General features: G+C 37.7%; 1 protein-coding gene across 6 annotated transcripts in view; it reads right to left on the bottom strand.

Moving 5' to 3' along the window:
* Nucleotides 1-4300: 4300 nt before the first annotated feature.
* The window catches only part of C2CD5 (C2 calcium dependent domain containing 5), an 83256-nt gene continuing 73479 nt past the window's right edge, over nt 4301-14077 (bottom strand). Inside the window, exons 23-27 of one of the 6 annotated variants that reach the window (XM_032645456.1) lie at nt 11698-11748; nt 10686-10757; nt 9171-9361; nt 6324-6470; nt 4301-5641 (exon numbers count right to left, since the gene is read on the bottom strand). In XM_032645456.1, the coding sequence (XP_032501347.1) occupies nt 5510-5641; nt 6324-6470; nt 9171-9361; nt 10686-10757; nt 11698-11748 (593 nt within the window). In that variant the 3' untranslated portion in view covers nt 4301-5509. Of the gene's footprint in view, nt 5642-6323; nt 6471-9170; nt 9362-10685; nt 10788-11697; nt 11749-14077 lie in introns of all 6 variants that reach the window. The other 5 variants (XM_032645455.1, XM_032645454.1, XR_004351754.1 and 2 more) reach the window with 5 other exon arrangements.

The raw sequence follows: 14077 nt of genomic DNA, 5'->3' as shown, positions 1-14077 counted from the left end.
TTGTGGAGCACAGGCTCCGGACGCGCAGGCTCAGTGGCCATGGCTCACGGGTCCAGCTGCTCTGCGGCATGTGGGATCTTCCCGGACCAGGGCATGAACCCGTGTCCCCTGCATCGGCAGGCGGACTCTCAACCACTGCGCCACCAGGGAAGCCCGGTTTTAACATTTGAAAATCAATAAGTGTAATTCACCATATCAGCAAACTGAAGAAGAAAATTCATCTGATCATCTCAGTAGATGGAGAGTAAGCACTTGATAATATTCAGAGCATGTTGGAAAAACCCACAGATAACATCATACTTAATAGTGAATGCCTTCCCCCTGAGGTCTGGAACAGGCTAGGATATCCACCCTTATCACTCTAAATTATATTTACTTAATAATTTAATAAGGTAATAATTAATAAGGCCAATTTAGTAAGGAACAAGAAAAATAAATATAAGCTATTTAGATTCAAAGGAATAAATAAAACTGTCCCCATGTACAATTATAACATGATTGTCTACATGAAAACTCCAAGGAAACACGGAAAAATCTACTAGGATGCAAGATCAATGTAAAAAATCAATTATACTTGTATATACTAAAAATCAATTTTCAACAAAGATGCCATGTCAATCCAATGTAGAAAAGCTAGTCAACATTGTCCATTGCTGGAGAAATTGGACATCCATATGCAAGCAAATGAATGAATGAATCCTTGACCCCTACCTCACACCATATAAAAATGTAACTTGAAATGATCATGTACCCAAATGTAAAGCCAAAAACTGTGAAATTTCTAGAAAATGTTTGTGAGGTTCATCAGGCTAAAATTTCTTAGATAGAACACAGCACAAACCAAAAAAGAAAAAAAAAGAATTAGACTTCATCAAAATTAAACACTTCTTTTCCTCAAAAGATAATGTTTAAGGAACACAAAATAAGCCACAGACTGAGGGGAAATATTTGCAAAATACATATTTTTTTAAAAAACCTGACATCTAGAATATATAGCTCTCACAACTCAATTGACAGCTGCTGAGCACCAGGAACTGAAACTTGGCAGCCTTCCTCGAATGGAGTAGGCATGGAGGAAATTACCTGCTAAAGAATCCTGGAAACCTGTATGGGAGTCTTGGCCGGTTTGGCACCCTTGCTGCAGAAGACCATCTTCTACTGTGTGGAACCCATTCCAACAGCGACACCATGTGGCAGTGAGAAGCAAATGCAAACCAAAGAGGTTCTGGAAGCTGATTGAATATCTGGGGGACTGTGTCAAGCCCCCAGAACTGACGATGACTTCAAAGACTGGAGATTATGGATTTCTGCTAATTATTCAGATGTGTATTCCAATTAAAAAATTAATTGGAAAATAAAAGTTACAATTGTACCTTGAGTCTGCAAAGCATTTCATATTAGATGTTACCATAAGTGGCATAACTATGGTAACTTGAACTGTACCTCTACAATTTAAACTTATGAGAACTTGTATTAGTTTTCCATTGCTACCATAACAAATGATCACAAACCGAGTGACTTAAGTTTATCTTACAGTTCCACAGGTCATAAGTCTGACGTGGGTCTCACAAGGCTAAAACCAAGCTGTTGGCTTCAGCCCTGTTCCTTTCTAGAGGCTCGAGGGGAGAATCTGTTTCCTCACCCATTTAAGTTGTTGGCAAAATTCAGTTCCTTGCAGTTGTAGAACTGAGAACCCCGTTTCCTTGCTGGCTGTCAGCATCCAGATGCCACCCACATTCCTTGGTTTGTAGCTCCCTTCTTCCTTCTTGAAATCCAGCAGGTTGAGTTCACCTCTCATCGAATCTCTCTGACCTACTCTTCTACTCCTCCTTTCCACTTTTAAGGATTCAACTGATTAGATTCGAGGACCCTCGAAGATAACCTTGGATAATTTCCCCATCTTAAGGTCTTTAGCTTTGATCCTAACTTCAAAGTCCCTTTTGTCATGTAAGGTAATAGATTCACAGGCCCTGGAGATTCAGCTTTGCAGAGGGTGGCAGGAGGGCCATTATTCTGCCTACTATAAATATGTATTTTTTAAAGTTTAAAAGTCTAATCTTAAAAATGTCTTGACATTTCTACTGGAGAAAAGTCAAAACTTTTTAGGATAGGATTTACCCAATCCTTCCCAATATTTCCTTCAGCCTGGTTCCTTATTCCCCTCCATTCAGCCTATACTAGATTTAACTTGAGGTCAACGAAGGGTTTTTGATAAACCTCCTGAAGTAGTGTGCAAAATTTTACGTGTATGCTTATTCTTCTGGAGACAAGGTACAGAGCTTAGATCAGATTCTCAAAGTACTCGTTGAAAGACCCTCCCCCTGAAAAAAGAAAAAGCTACAAAAGTGTTTGACAATAAATATGTTGCTTTCGCATAACGTACATTTTCATGCTTCCACATTTTTCTGCATCTTGTTCAGTGTGGCTGGGGGCTATCGTGGGAAGACTGTGAATCTCTCAGGCGTCTGACTCAAGCTAAAACTGGTCAAGTGGTGATGGCATTTATCTAATAACAAACAATGAAGGTAGCAAGTCTGATGGGGAGCCACCAAGACGAAAGCAATTCAGGACAAGTTGCATGAACCTGCAAGACAGCCAAAAACTCGAGGGGAGGTCATCTTAACTCAGGGAATCTAAGGAACGAAAGTCATACTATCTATAATAAAATTACAAGTTTGGATATGATCAAAGTTGCCATAAGCTACATGGATGGACAGCAAAATCAGGGGAAGTTTTGTCACACATATGGCAGATTATCTATCAATAAGAAGTCAACCCCATAGAACAGAAATCCTATTTTCACAGGAAAGTGTGAACTTAAATAAAAAGGTTTTATTCATAATAGGCAAAAATGTCCAAATGGGGATGCATCTAGAAAGTATTATACTAAGTGAAATTTAGTATAAAGCACAAGATCCTATTTACATGGAAGGGGAAGTGAACTGACTGCAAAATGGAACAGGGTGTGCTCTTCGGGGGACGAAATGTTCTTTATCTTCGTTACGCAACTGAACCTATTTGTCAAAACTTGTACACTTAAATTTTATTGAATGTAAATTATACCTTATTAGCATACTTTAATACGTAAGAAGGATACATACTAGGTTATTAACATGGATTGGGAGGGATGATATGGGGGAAGAGAAAGCTAGGTGTAAAGGTAAAAAATAAAACCACTTTTTAAAAATTATGTACATGATCCAATTTATGCATTTATGAAAAATTATATGTGTATGCATGAAGAAGCCTGTCAGCTATCTGATGCTGCAATATTGAAATGCAACACTTGCATCCTTGGCATGTTCAAATTTAGGGGTAGATCAGGTGATGGAAGCCAGATGGTGATGGATTACAGCAGAGTAGGAGGTGGAGGAAGTGGGACAGTGAGTCTAGCAAACTAACAAAGTATTGGTTAAATTGTGTAGTTAAGCTTTGTAATAAAGAATGAACGAGAATAAAGAATAAAGAACGAAATAAAGAATAAAGAATGAAAGAGATACTGTGAGGTGTGCTGTTAGATCCCATAACTGGCCTCAATATTTCCAAAAGATTAAGTCCCAGCACGTCTAAAATGATGTTTCTGAGGGAATCCACACACAGGGAACAGCAGCAACTCTTGGGGCATCAGGTAACATCAGCTTTTCTGGAAGGAGCCAATCTTGGCATGGGCTGACTGTACTTCACAGGTAACCCACACTGAGCAAACGGCCTGAGTCTACAGACAGCAAGCCTGAGTTCTGTAACTCTGGCTTTTCTAGAAATCAGCCTGTGCCTCTGTTGAGTATCCAAATATTCAGACCAAAATGGAGATAACGTCACCCAGCTAGTTTTATGTTTTAAGAATTAGTAACAATGCATATGCACAGGATGTGGCACAAAACAGGTACTCCATTAGTGATAATCACATTATGAATCCCCTGCCAAGAAAGGACTCAGAAACATACTCAGGAATCCCAAAATAGCTGCTGGATGGATGGATGGATAAATAAAACTATGAATAAGTCAGTCAATTCCAGGGACCTGCCTATTTTTCTAGACTGAGCTTAAGTATCATTTCCTTGGGGAAGCTACCTTCACCCCAAGCTACACACATTTTCTCACTTAATAGTGTAGGTTTCCTACCAAAGGCAATGAGAGTAGCACAATTACATATGTATTTTTCCCCCAAATTAAGAACAGGGCCTTGCGTATAGTATACGCACAACAGATGACTGTTGACTAAAGAAATGAATGGAGATGATCAGATGGAAAGTGATTTCTGACCACTGACAATACTACATCAAAGAGGCAAAAAAAGAGATTTAGGAATATTCCAGTTTATAAACTTTTTATTTAAAAAATAAAATTATAAACAAGGTACAGAAAAATATTGACACCTGTGATAACAAGGAAATGACTCCTAATCTTTAGGGCAGTTGTTATCCTGGAAGAGCAAAATCATGAGTTTTATAAAGAAATTTTGTTGTGCAAAGGAGGAATGTACTTTTAAAGGTTCACTTGTAATAGGTATTTGGCATTGACAAAAAAAGTATTTCTATCCATATATTCAACATTCTGCAGCATATTTACATTCAAGTTACATTTCCAAACTCTATGCCAAATACACTCTAACTCACCATCAAAAATCCCTAAGATATTACTAAAATTCTGTTTATTTGGTGGGAGTGCAGTATGACTTTATTAGAAAATAATTTTATGTTCCTTCTAGATCAATTATATTTTAACTACTTCAACAAAATTCACTGGCCTTTTCTTCCCAGTTGAAGCCAAGCCTCTTCCAGACAAATTAAACACAAATTGAAACTTGGCTAGAAACGAAGTTATATAGTAATGTTTTTCCTCCTTCCTTATTTAAACTTCCAAAGGAAGGACACTGGCTCTGATAAATTACTTTTCTTTTCCAGTAGTTAGGACATATTATGGATACAAGTTGCAGAATTTTAACTTCTTTTTCAAAGATGGCTGAAGCAATTTTCCCTTTCAGTTGTTACCAAATTCCTCATCAAAATAACATACTAAGAAACCCACATATTTTTCTGAAAACTTTTCTCCATTTTCCCCATACATTCCTCGAATCAGATGACTTACTTATTAACAATTTGTTCATTTCTTGCTTAGTTTCTCTAAATTACACTAGGAGAGCTATCCTAATTTCCTGATAATCCTACCATTTCATTTTCTAAATTATGATTTTATTAAAATCAACATAAATTATACATAGCTTCCATCTTTACTACAGTTCTCAGAGAAGTTTATCTGAACTTCCTGGGGGGGAGGTGCGGTCAAGGCTCCACGGGGCCTGTCCGTCTAGGCTGGCCAAACTAAAATGTCAAGATTTGAACATTCTCAGGCCTCCAAGTGATCCCAGACAAATCCAATATACTCATAATGTATCAATTCTTCCTCAATTCTCTCAAGTCCATTTTTTACATCTAGTAAGATAAATGAATGACAAAACAAAGGAGACCCATGAATGTCATTTAGTGAAGCTCATTCTTTCTAACTGACTTCAGGTTGTAACTTCTCCTCCAGTACATGAGGGCTGGCAGGTGGCAGCAGGTTGCTGAGTTGACACCACTTCTAATTCAGATTCACGAACAAAAACCACTGCATCACCACTTACGTTTATAAGACACTGTGCCTAAAAGAACAACAGGACATGTTCAGTCACAAACTCAACAACACGCGCATACTCTGCTGGCTACCCTGGGGGCGGTGCCGTAGAGCTGAAGAAGCGTACAACCCAAGAGAAAAATGAGCAAAGGATAAGAAGGCAATTCACAGGAAACAAACAAACTCAATAATATAGTTATTTAATTTTTAAAGGGATTTTTAACAATTGTGAGTTATTAAAAAACTGATAAAAGAAATTTATTCTAAGATTTAACCTAAGCAACATTCCCTTGTCCCCATTAACAGAATTATATTACTTATTAGAAATAAACAAACAGTGTGGCCCCATCATGATGTACTCTTCACCAGCAGGGCGGTTAGAACTGGACAGCATCACATTCCAAACCAGAGGGTGTCTTTAACTGTCCTCCGTTAGCCATCACTGGATCCCAAAGACCCACCAAGAAAGTGGAGGAAACAGTAATTTAGGAGCAAAACTTCCAGAGGTATTTAAGAATAATAACTAGTCACTGGGGATGTGAAAACAGCATCTGACCTATGCAGGACCATGGTTACCAACATATTCATTAAAACATGTTTTAAGCCTCTAGAATCAAAGAGCTTTGAAGAGCAATTCTCTTTTTCGGGGGAGGGTGGGAGGTGAAAAGGTCATGGTTCCCGCCATCAGAGGTTTTTAAACCCCATCTCACCTGGTTTTTATTTGGATTCTCCATGAAGACACACTGCTTCATTATGTAGGAGACAACAGCATTCCCTCCCAGTGCAGCCACGTGAGCTCTCACCATCGCAAACACTTCAGCAATAAAAGCATGGAGAAAACCACTGACACCTCCTTCCTAAATGATGACGCGCAAAAAACCAAACTGGATACATGTGTAAACTAATGTACATAAAACATCAAAGAATACATATTAAAACATCTTAAGTGATCTTAATATAAAGGACAATCATTTTAATTCCCTCCATAATGGGGATTTGTTGCATGAATGAACAAACCTTTACTGAGCACATGTCTACGACAGGGGTTACTATCTTCATTTTACAGATGATGAAACTGAAGCTCAGAGAATGTGTGATGTGTCCATGACGAGCCAGGACCACAGAGCTAGTGGACAGATGGCAGAGCAAGAGCTCTAACTGTCCCTCCATCTTCAGCACCTCCCTCTATCAAGTCATTCCCATCATCATTCAAATAAATTGATGGTAAATAAAAACAATGAGACTTCCCTGCTATCCATATCTCCTATTCTGAAAATGAAACAGGTTCCAGTCGCACTTGTCTTTTTCAGTTTCTCAAAGCTGTGACATCTTTTCCTGCCTCGGGGTCATTGCACATGTAGGTTCCTCACCCAATTTTCCACCAGGGTAACTTTTACTCAATTCTTCAGGTCCTGGTTTACATGTGACTTCCTCAGAGAAACCTTCCTTATCAGATCTAAATTAAGTTCTCCCATTATATTCTCTGACAGGCCCTGTTTTATTTCTTTATATGACTTACTATTACTAGGAGTTACCTATTAATCACATGAGTATTTATTTACTGTCCACCATGCCCGAGTTCCACTAGACTAAATCCCATCAGGTGGGGAACTGACTCTGCTGTGCTCACAACTACATACGCTAACACCTACTTCAACAGATGCACGTACTAAGTGGTCCGTACGTATTAGTTAGGGAATGAAATCCAATAGTTTGGGGAACTTTTTCAGTGTTCAAAAACAAACAAAACAGAAACCAAAGGCTAAATGAGAGCTTAAAATGCTTCTCAACCTAAGTTTTCCACAAATTTTACTGGATGTTATTTATAGTCTAGGAAGAAATTTCCAACTTTAAACTGGAGGTTAAGGGCAAAATTTAACACACTGTTAGAAGAACCACTCATCCAGGTCACATCTTTCTGAAAAGTCACAGGATGCTACATAAAGTTTTGTACAGGTATCTCTCTTTGTAATTAAGGAATTAAGTGAGTTGTGTCAGCCTGCCTCTGACTCAATCATCACCCGGGACAGTTTTTTCTTTTACTTTAATCAGTTTTCCTCCTCCATCTCAAATCAAGAAATTCTGATAGCAGAGTAACAGAGACTACAAAGGGGTAATTTTTAAAAGATTATATAATTGTAAGCAAATAATTCATCAAGCAATGAATAAATTTGGGATATTATACCATACAGTTAATATTACAAATCTCTGTTGAAAGGAAATCTACTGTGAAGTAACATTTTGGGGTATGGTTGCTTAAGCAGCAGAGAAGGCACTTAGGAAATAAAAGTGTATGGATTCAATAGTACAATATCCATGTGCTAGTAAGAGCAACCGGAAAAGGCCAATTCACCCATCTATGCCAGCTTCTCACACCCAAATTTCTTCGTCAAACTTAACAAAAGTGTCTCCTATTTTAATTCTACACTAAAAGGTTTTTGAGAGCATCTTAAGATAGTTTCTTTCCCATCTCAACACAATTAGAATATGATTTTAGAAGTAATTTATCTTAAAGGAAACATCTATCTAATTCATCTGTCAGAAGTCACTCCCTCACTTACACAGAAACAACTTATGTTTACTCTGCACCAGGCACTGTGCTAAGTGCAGGAGGGTGAGCATGATATCAAAAATTAATAAGCAAGCTGTTATTTCCAAGAAAGTACAGAAACACTGCTAGTGAAGCAATGGGGAAAAAGCACAGTTAAGTCATGTTTATAATGAACACACTTTTTAAAAATACAAACTACCGCTGAAGTAAATTTTGAAGAGTTTATTGGGTTTCACACCTAAATAATTAAAAATTTTCCCCATCCACAGTAATTTGCTTAGCAGTCCTGCTCCAAAACATAAGACAAATAGAAATATAATCTTCTCTTGAGTTTAAATTCCTCTGTAATGCAAAATATAATAGGCTGACTCTGATTCTTAACTTTGACTACATCAAGTAGAAGATTAGAACTGCTGTTACTTAAAAAAACAAATTAAAGTTTAATGATACCCAGCCACTGTGAGGTAAGAACTTGAACATTTTTACACACTGACGGCGAGAGGGGAAGAAAACAAGCGGCCTCAGTTTTTTTCAGAGGAAGAAAACGATAGAGCTAAATGACATAAACAATCCCCAAGACATCTCTCCATGATACAGTCCCTTACTATTTCTAAATGTAAACCCTTAAAAATTGCTATTTAAATATATTTCAGGCAAATACCTACTGAGAAGACTAAGCTGTTCTTTCAGGGCTGTTTTAAACCTCTAATCAAACACGGATACATTTATTTGTTTTAGTTACCACATGATAAGGACCTGGAGTTTCTAATAACAAATGGGATTAAACACAACACAACTCTTGTGATAATACTAGCTGCTAGAGGCAATCCAGACAGGTTATGAAAAAAAGGGTGTGTGTGTGTGTGTGTGTGTGTGTGTGTGTGTGTGTGTGTGCGCGTTACTTCTGGCAAATAAACAACCAATTTGAAACTTGTTTGGTTTTGATACTAATATCTTCAACCACAGAAAACGCACAAAAACAATTAAATAACAACTATAAAATTACCTCACGAAGAGAAGTGGTTTCCCGAATAAAAAACATGTTAATTATCCCAAGATATTTCGTTATTTTTGCTCCAGGAATGAAGGAAAGAGGTGTCATCTTAACCACGCCAACTGTAGAATTTGCACAAGGTGGAGAAGAACGATTCCGGAAATTTCCTTCACCCACTGGACTTGCTTTTTCGACGGTCACAGCTAAAATTGGAGAAAGAAGAGAAAGCATCAAGATCATATGCTGGTGACTCAACTATTCCCTAAGGTTTCCAAATAAGTGGTGACAACATTCAGCCGTCTGTGAGGCTAAGCCATGTCATGAAAGGAAAGAAATTATCATGCACTGCATGCAATTAAAAATAGAGAGAAAGAAAAACATGAGAGGAAATGCTGGAATGGAATCTTTTGGAAGAAAAATGGCATTCCTGCAAAAGAAAATGTTGATGAGGTGGAGCTACACACACAACGATCGTTATAAAGTGAAGAAAAAGCGGTAGAGCATTAAAAATTATCTGCTGTAGGAACAAATTATTACAAGGAGAGTGTGAAAGTTGTTACATTTCCCAGTGCAGCTTTTTCCATCTTTTTTTCAGACAACTTCATCATTGTCAACTTGTAGATAAACCATATCTTAACTAGTTGTAGTAGGTTTCTTTTCCAAACCTTCTCGATCAAACTCATAATTTAAAAAATTCAACAAATGACCTTGGCTGTCTAAAGTTGTTTGTTCATAAAATAACAAATAATAGCTACCACTTATCAAATAACTACTATAAACCAGACATATATACATATATATACACACACACACATATATGTATATATATAATCCTTACAACAACCCAGCAACGTAGGTGTTATCTCCATTTTACACGTGAGGAAACCGAGGTTCACAAAACTTAAATAACTTGCCCAAGGTCACACAGCTATTAAAATGGCACTACTAGGATTCAAAACCAGATCTGGCTGGTTCCTTATCTTGTGATCTTCCCCCTAAAACACAGTTCCTTCCCTTTAATGTAAAATCTTTCACTCAAATACCTCAAAGTCTACCAAAACACATGGAGTATAGATAAAGAACATGTAAGTACTGATCCTGAGTCTAGCAGTGAGATAAGAGTTGACCACTTTCTCTCTGGAAATACCTCATTCTTTTATCACTCTGGATATCGCTCTTAGTAAACTGACAAATACCATACACTACCTAGTACCTTGGGTCCTGGAAGAGTGTCTCTTCAATAAGAGAGTTCATCATTTCCTTACACTAGATGATATAATATCTATATACTTTCAAGAATACCTTCACAAAAATAAAATACTAAAAACACAACCCTACAGTTAAAGTTAAAAAAATCTAAAGGCCCTCCAATAGCTTTTGCTAAATGACCTTTAGAGTCTGCAGCTTTCACACTCCAATGCATGACTGATTGGCAATGTTATTACTGAGCAGTCAGGTCTAGCCTTCACCACTGGGAAATCAAGGATATGCTTCTCAGATTGGAACATGGTAGAAACATCCGCCTACTTGTCTTAATTGATCCACGCCTTATGGTCTGAGCTTTCAGTTTAATGAGCTCTATCCAGCTGCTGCATCTGTCTGCAAAGGAACTGTAATCAACTGACGTTGCTGAAAACACAGACAGAAAACAAAAGAAAAAACAAAGAAAAAATATGGATGACGTCTCTTACTCGTCATAACACTCCTTCCGATGACGTAATTTAACTGTAACTTAGGGGAAAAAGTGGTCCTTTTCAAGTCAGGTAAGAGAGATAGTAAAGAGTCAAGCTTTAGACACTGATTTGTCCAAAACCAAGTTCTTGGCTGGCTGAGCATCTTTGGTGATGTCACAGCTGTGTGGTCTCTTGGGGGAATGGAAGTGGGTCTAACAGAGAGATCAGGGAAAGGACCATACGCTATGTTTCAACTAACTTCATTTCCCATTCTTTTTACTTCACACTGTTTATATACTTTAGCTGTTTATAGTCAGGGCTTTAATTTACAATCAGAACTTTGTGAATAATTCCTTGCCCTAATTTTACCCTGAAATCAAAAATAAAAATAATGAGAATCAAATGGTGAAGAATACATGAAAAAAAATCACTAGTTAACTTATCTTTTATTAAAATATCTTCTTTCTACTAATAGTAACAGGAAAGCCAAAGGGTCATTTTTGTCAATATTCTATTTCCATGTCTGATTTTGGCGACAAAGCTTCTGATAACATGGGGTGAGGGGCAAGTGTGAGCCTAACAAGTCCTCATTTTAAAAAGAATAACTTTTACTACTGCAGAGCTAAAAAACAATGTTAAAAAGCTAAAGCTTTAGTTTTAGAAAGTGGGACACTATTAAAATACTAAAAATGTAAATATTTGTTTAATTACTATTTTGTAAGACACATTCTAACTACAATAAAGCCACATTTTGGTGTCTATTCCATCGTCCATGGAGTGCATTTCTCTGATGTCTGTATGCTCATGAATCACCACACTAGAATTTCACACCTTTGGAGACTATTTGCTTGATTAGACAAACTCACCTCTCTGTGCAGCTGGTATACCTGAGTTAGAACTTGCACTCTCCAGGTGTTCTAATAAGACAATATGAACAACATTAGCTTGGGTGCTAAGTATAAGCCAGTATCTCTTCTTTGCTCTTGGTTAATACTCTCTAAAAGCCAGACGAATAGGAGGGAATCTTTATGGCTTCATTATAAAAGTAAACCAAACAGAAGTATTTAGGTTTAAAACACAGTTTCTATTGATATATGAAAACTAGCTTCATTAATAAATACCATGCCAAGAAAGATTACTTGTTACTATAACACAAAAAAGGTTTCAGAAACTCTACACACAAAATATCAACACAGTAACAAATGTTAGTGGGATGGAAGCGGGACGTGAGAAAACTGAACAGAGAAAAGGGTCAACCTACTGGGAAGAAAATCTGAAATGAAAAACAGAAGGGAAATGTTTGTGGCGGAAGAGCCAGTAAGATTAAAAATTACAGACAAGGCAATGACCTATGTCTCACAGATAAACATAAACCTCAGCCTGACCTGCCCCCTCACCACCAACCCCTTCATTCAAGGCCTTCGCTTTCAACAGCTCCTTCTGGAGCTATCAAGACTTTGTGGAACTAAAAGGTGACCGCTCTCCACGGAAATCCCAAACTAGAATCCCCTTTACAGTAAGCTCATAAAAGCAGCATCCTGCATTCTCCCTGATAGTTTATATTTTTACTATAGATATTTAAGTCATTGTACAGATTTAAACAGTACTATAAAAAAAAGAAAACTTCATAATCCATTTCTAATGTTCAGGCTCTATCCACACTGGCATTATTTGAATTTTTGTTTCAAAGAATTTCAAAACTGAGAATACAGTGTGGCCAAGATAGAAATAACACATAAAGACAGTAAGAATAATTTGGGTCAGCCAGTCTTTTTTTTAAATATAAACTAAGTAAATATATGTATTCTTGTCTCTGCTTAATGTGTTGACCTTCTGGTAATATTCTTAAATTAGCAAAAGTTATACTTTTCAAAAATTGGATTTATAGAATGTTTCTGTTAATTGGGTGCAATGGAAGTATCTCCCGCACCCACCCCACCCCCCAGTTTTTAAGGCAACGACCACAAGCTAATACTGGAGAGTGTACAGTGGCTGACAATCCTCTTACAATACAGAACTGTCCGATAAAAGGGATCACTAGGTGAGGTCCATACAATGGCTATGAGGAGATCACGCTGGATGCGCCCTGACCATCATGCCCTCAGACTGTAGTTCTAGAGGGAGTATCCTCCTGATTCAGGATCCTGAGGGGCAATGGAAGCCCAGGAAGCGATGGGACCTACAGGAGGAAGACCAGAACAGAACTGACATTCAGAGGCTTACCAGATCTCTAGGGACAGCTCAGCCTGGAAACAGACCCAGTGCAGAAGCTGGGACAGTAAATAGCCCACCCCAGGCTCATACATCCCAGGAGTGTCCCAGAGCTCTCGTATGTCCTGTGCAGTATAGCCTCGGTAAGTATAGACACAGAAAATATAGTCGGCATTAGGTATTCTGTGAAAGTTTTTAAAATGTGCGGATGGGAAGGAAACTAAAAGAAAAAGTGAAAATTACTAAAATTGTCCTCTATACCTTGATATTATCTTGGTAATACGGCATTCTCCAGTAGCAACTGTATATAATTTAATGGCAAGTACCCATGAAAAGAGCTTAAACATGTAGAAGGTCTCTGTTCCCATCTCTAAATATGTCAGGTGGAAAAAAACAAAGGTATACAATGATCTGTAGAATATTTGTGTTTTTAAAAAAGGATAGAGTATCTTTGTAAAGACAGACAGTAACCTGTTAAAGAGTATCTGCCTCTTGGGAAGGAAAACGAAGGGAGAAGGAAGCTTTATTTTGGAAAATATGATTTTTTTTGTAGTATTTGAATTTTTCACCATGTCCACTTAGTACACTTACTACTTTTCCAAAAAAAATTTTATGAAAGGTAGGGAAGAGGAGAAACAAGTGAGGGAAAATATTTATTCCCTGCCCTCAAATATGAATGTGTTTGAATTAAAATTTTAAAAGAACAAAACTTTTAAATTAGAGACATGGCTGAGCGACAAGATTTTTGACCTCACTGAAGGAGAGCAGGTTCGTCTCCTAACATGCTTGCCAGGATGCTCATGTTTTCTCTCAGAGAAAAGGCCCAAGAGGAGCTGGTCCTGGCAGCAGCTGGACGTCAGCAACTCGGACTGGTCTGAACACCTCAAATATCTAATGACCTCAGACTCTCGGTCACTCTGCTCCTTCCAATTACAGTTTGGCTTCCCAGGTAATAACAGGCTTTTCACAAGAGAAGGAACTGCAGATATTAGCTGTCTGGCTCACTGACAAAGCAGTAATTCTGCTTAAGAATAA

Source organism: Phocoena sinus, chromosome 10, assembly GCF_008692025.1.
Source record: "Phocoena sinus isolate mPhoSin1 chromosome 10, mPhoSin1.pri, whole genome shotgun sequence".
NCBI lineage: Eukaryota > Metazoa > Chordata > Mammalia > Artiodactyla > Phocoenidae > Phocoena > Phocoena sinus.
Note: the sequence above shows the minus strand (reverse complement) of the source record. Positions and strands in the feature narration are given on the sequence as shown.